Genomic DNA, 4,770 nt, shown 5'->3' with positions numbered 1-4,770 from the left:
GCCATAATGGATGTTGATGCCATCAAGTACGCGGATGAATGTAATCGTAAAGCAACTTCAAGATTCAACTAGATTAGAATTCATTAGACATCACACCGCCGGTGTCGACTCCTCGTTGCAACACAACAGCAACTCGTTCACAGTAGCATCCGCAGATCCTCGCAATAGGTGTACCTATTGTACCCAACGTCTCAAAACAAATACCATGGGCCGCCGAAGGTAAGCGATATGTTGAGTCCGAGCTTGAAACGCATAACAGCGTTCTGTGACGGCGGGGCAGACATGGCAGTCACCTCCAGTTCTGCTGCGCATTGTATAATCCAAGGACGGTGTATGCAAGCTCGCATTGTTGGCTTATGAAAGGACCTGATTAACATCAAGCGCACGGGGACAATAGCATAGCCAGGAACACTACCTGCCACTTGTCAGCGTTTTAGTCGCTTGACTGGCCAATGCTGGTCTGCGAGTTAGCCTACGAGGGCGACGCCTTCTAATTTTAAGCAGAGAATCAAACGCACGATTGTGTGGAAGAAGCTGGTTGAGCGCCCGAACAGTATGGTATATAGGGGGCGCGGCTTACGATGCACCTCTACTTGAGTTGGCCCTTTCTCTAGAGAAGCATCTGCTCTCACACAAGCACTCCTAGGAAAGGCCCTCTGATCAGCATCAAGCCACTGAACAGCTATAATGTATAATGGGCGCCACTCTACTCACCACGTCTTCTCACCCTCGACGTGTTCCGCACAGTCCAAGCAACAGGCCTATTACATATGGCGGCGCAGGGTTGTCACAGCGCGACGCTAGGGAGCACAGAGATGGATCCAGACATAGCATGGATAGCAGAAGTCTGCGATCACTTCGCAGAGCACATGAGGGGGGCGGGGGAACGGTACGTATCTCAGGCTTCCCAATGACCTGCGCTGGAGATGCTCATATAGTATCTTCAGCTGTCCCAGCCCTCGTTCTGGGAAATGGGGAAGAACACGACCGCAAGGTGGATGACATCGTCGCCCCATTCACTTTGCCCCTTTCCAAAGTGCCGATGGGAGGACCGACGAGGAAGGCGCTATGGGCAGCACCAAGGGTGACAGCATCAGCGCGGGTTATGTCGACGTCGAAACAAACATGTATCCATTTGCAAGGCGCGCTGAGCCGTCTCAAATCAGCGACACATGGTGCCTTGGCATCGAGCGCCATCAAGTCCACTGGGCATGCGAGCTCACCTCTGACAGCCGCCTTTTCCTCGGGTGGCTTGGACACTCAACCGCCGTCCACACGAGCGATGTCCTCTTCGCCACTTCCTGGAACCTCCTTCACGCCCGCTGCCCTTTCATCGACGGCTGTTCTAGAGGAGCAACAGGTCCGTGTGCGGCAGGGATGATCACGACGACACTGTCAGTGAAGTGGATCATGTCAAGGCAATGACGAGCGCGAAATCCACCCAGGAGCGCAAGACCAAGAAGACGCGGACTGAAACCGCTGAGGTGCCACACGTCACCTGCCCAGGCTGTGCAGGCAAGTTCCGTGAAGACACATTCCGACGCCACTGGAGGTATCATTGTGGACAGAGCCCGGAAAGAGAGACCCGTCAGCCATTGGTCTGCGACGTCTGCCGAAGGATGTGGAAGCCTGGAGACGACCCACTGAGGGACTTTTCGACCGACCATTCATTAAGGCGGCATGTTGTGGGCCAGCATACAGAGGAGGACTGGCACGTAATGCAGCGCAAGAGGGGCAAGAAGACTCGCCGTTCGCACATGAATTAACAGAAGCAGGGGTGCTGCAGCATCATGATAATATGATAGTCGTCGTGTCGTGTCTTGGATCATGGATTCATCCGTAGTGCCGTCTCCCCTGTCCAGGGTCTCCAGGAAGTCAAGATGTAGTCAAGTTGAGCTGGCGGAAGACGGAGGGGCGACGCTTGTAGCGGTCGTGGATCGTGTCTATTGGCTGGGGCCGAGCCTCGGGGTGTCTTGTACGGGTGCACTAGCAAGAGCGTCGACTTGGTGTGATTGCAAGCGGGCCATGGCAAGCCCTCCCAGGGCGCAGAAGCTTTGTGAATAACAACGATGTAGTACCGGTGCAGCTGGCGCGTCTTATAGCGGGCGGACAGAACTTAGAGTAGGAGTGGAAGGTCGTCTAGCAGTGGATTCTATTCAATTAGCTCGCTGGGCTTGGTATTTCAACATGACGACATCAGTTGGCGAGCTGGACTCGTCAAACAGTTATGTATAAAACAAGCAGGACTTTGCGAGATTCAGGAGAGGTGTGCAGATATGCGGTATGTGCTGAGGCTTAAGTAGGGTAGAGAAATCCCGGGCATACCCGCAGGCAGAGCGCAAGGAACGTTCGACAGGTCGCACGCACCACGGAAAATGGAAGCTGCCACGCACGCACGGTCACGACATGAGCGCGCACGATCGCAATTGTATGGGGATGAAGCAAGGATTTACGCGAGGGACGCACGACGGCAAGGCTAAAGGCTAAAGGAGGGGCACGTGCGCGGACACGCTGTGCAGGAAACGGAGGGAGAACGGAGGATGCGGACATATAGAACGTCATAAGACGATGATCCGGGGACGTGACACGCGTGAAGGGCTGCAGGAACGCGTCGCATGACGCGGGGAGCGTGCGCAATGGCGTGAGCGGCGGTGTCACTCACCCGTCACCTGCGCCGTATATGTACGTGCGACGTGGGCACGGGCGCGCGGGCGTGCCTCTGTCTCGCTTTCTACTCTGCTTTGCTTTTCTGTGCGACCCTGCTTTCCTCTCACATACTGGACGACGACGCATTCCCGACGACCTTGGCTAATAGGGGCTTTTCATGGCATGGCGGGGCGCAGCGGTTGGACGCGGCTGCAGAACCCGCGAGACGAGAACAGACCGCCGCCGTACGACGGACCGAGCGCGAGCACGAGCAGCAATACGCCATCACAAGCGAGACGAGAAGACGACTCGGTGTTAGATTACGTCGCATCACTGCGAGCAGGCGGTGAGTAGCGGCACATCCTTTTCGGGGGGCAGAGCCGCATAGCCGGGGATACCAGGACCCCTGAGAATCCCTTGAGAGCTCCACGCAGAACCCTTTTCGGGGGTCAGCCCATGGTCGATTTCGCACATAACCTCGCCTCGTTTCGGGGATATATAGGATCTAACACCGAACGATTCGCTAAAAATTGCTAAATTCGCGCTCGGTGTCGTAGTGGGGGTTTTGTGCTCGTGGGATCGGAACCCGGGTGTTGTCGACATTAGTACAGCCTCCTCGTGTACTGAGAGTTCGGGATCAGATTAGATAGAATAGCCCCAGCGCTAGCTGAGACTGGAAGGAGTGAATCGCGAAGAGAGGATTGCGTACCTGGGAGGATTCGTAGACTTTGAGGAGAAGCGAGAGTGTCGCCTAGTATCCAGCAAAGGTTCGAATATTTAGATTAAGAGAATTGTGAATAGCGCGTGGTTCGCTGGCTCGTACAGGCCCATTTCTTCTCCCTATATACCTGTAACCCAGTAGTCTTCACATGAAGTAGTCTAGTACATGCATATTAGTCGTGGTGTGCCGAGAATGAACAGTACCATCGCTAAACAGCATGCGATCGCAGGCTATTGTTCGTGGAGTCCGCGTGATGAGCCTCAACTCTATTTACGAATGCGTTGCTCCCCCAACAAGCGGAGGAGGCACGATCACGCACTCGACCCTATGTTCCGCGCGCAATCCGTGTCGCTCAGGCCGTCCAGAACGGGGGATACAGGGTGAAGAGAGATAGAAAACGAACAAGCAATGTTTCTGCCGACCCTACACGCCTCACGCACGTGTCTTATCTTATTGTCTTGATATTCGCACGATACGCTGCGCCGATTCCTGCTTGATGCGCACCATCATCGTTTAGCCATGGAATGCATTGCGTAGTTGTTCGGGAGGCGTGATGTTGACGAGGTGGTCCAGCGAAAGAGACCGAGAAGGCACGATCGTGGTTCAAAACATGAAGCACGCGACCTGCGCTTGCAAGACACCTTCCCGCGGATTCCGCCAGTGAACCACTTGGCACTACCACAGATGGGCAGCAGTTCAATGCTGTCCTCAGCATCGCCAACCAATACATTAGCCATTGTCTGGAAAGAAGAAGGAGAATGAGAAACAGTATACCACCACATTACCACCAGGGGTGTTGGCTAGGTGCCATATTGCACAAGTCGTTCAGATTGGATGCCATGATGGTTACAAGCTGGTTGTTGTCGACCAGGACGGACTCCTCCCTTGCGATGTCATGGGCCAAAAGTGTTTGGCACATGAACATGGTGAAGAGCTTGAACATCATACCACTGAAAAAAACACCTAAGTTGAATAGGCAAGGCAAAGTCTAGCAGATTGTGAGAAGAAACAGACTAAATAAAAAGGAAAGCGGAGCGTGGGAAATTGCCATCTTAGGCAACATTGATCAGGTGACTTTCCTAATGGGAACAGAAGCCCAGAATCAGGTCCTAGGCCAGTGCAGAACCCAGCTAGGCCAGCTGTGAGCCAATCTAGTGGTAATCCAGGCGAGGTGTAGGCCGAACCAGTCAGTAACTAGGCCAGGTGTGGGCCAAACCTAGAAAAACCCCAGGTCAAGTGCAGGCCAATCCAGTAACACCTAGGCCCAGCCTAGGCCAATCCGGCAAATGCCCAGTTTCAACCCAGAATGAGAGAGAAATGCTATTGGAGGAGAGAATCTGCTTATAAAATAGTGATGAGTGGTGAATGAATAAGGCAGAATCAAATGCTTAGTCAACGGGCCT

At 53.9% G+C, this 4,770-nt stretch overlaps 2 protein-coding genes across 2 annotated transcripts; both read left to right on the top strand.

Moving 5' to 3' along the window:
* Positions 1 to 770: 770 nt before the first annotated feature.
* POSPLADRAFT_1139038 (hypothetical protein) lies at positions 771 to 1,766 on the top strand (the record flags this gene model as incomplete). Its single annotated transcript, XM_024484985.1, has 3 exons — positions 771 to 889; positions 1,038 to 1,360; positions 1,405 to 1,766. 3 exons carry the CDS (start codon positions 771 to 773, stop codon positions 1,764 to 1,766), a joined length of 804 nt encoding a protein of 267 aa, XP_024339988.1.
* Positions 1,767 to 3,403: 1,637 nt separating this feature from the next.
* Positions 3,404 to 3,901, top strand: POSPLADRAFT_1039467 (hypothetical protein). Its single transcript, XM_024477548.1, has one exon. The coding sequence runs from the start codon at positions 3,585 to 3,587 to the stop codon at positions 3,759 to 3,761; it is 177 nt and encodes a 58-aa protein (XP_024339987.1). The 5' UTR covers positions 3,404 to 3,584; the 3' UTR covers positions 3,762 to 3,901.
* The last annotated feature ends 869 nt before the right edge of the window (positions 3,902 to 4,770 follow it).

The sequence above is a fragment of the Postia placenta genome (assembly GCF_002117355.1).
Source record: "Postia placenta MAD-698-R-SB12 unplaced genomic scaffold POSPLAscaffold_5, whole genome shotgun sequence".
Lineage (NCBI taxonomy): Eukaryota > Fungi > Basidiomycota > Agaricomycetes > Polyporales > Adustoporiaceae > Rhodonia > Rhodonia placenta.
Note: the sequence above shows the minus strand (reverse complement) of the source record. Positions and strands in the feature narration are given on the sequence as shown.

Bases quoted from the DNA above. Each gene is read 5' to 3' on its own strand.
- POSPLADRAFT_1039467 (XM_024477548.1), top strand. From the start codon at position 3,585: ATGCGATCGCAGGCTATTGTTCGTGGAGTCCGCGTGATGAGCCTCAAC.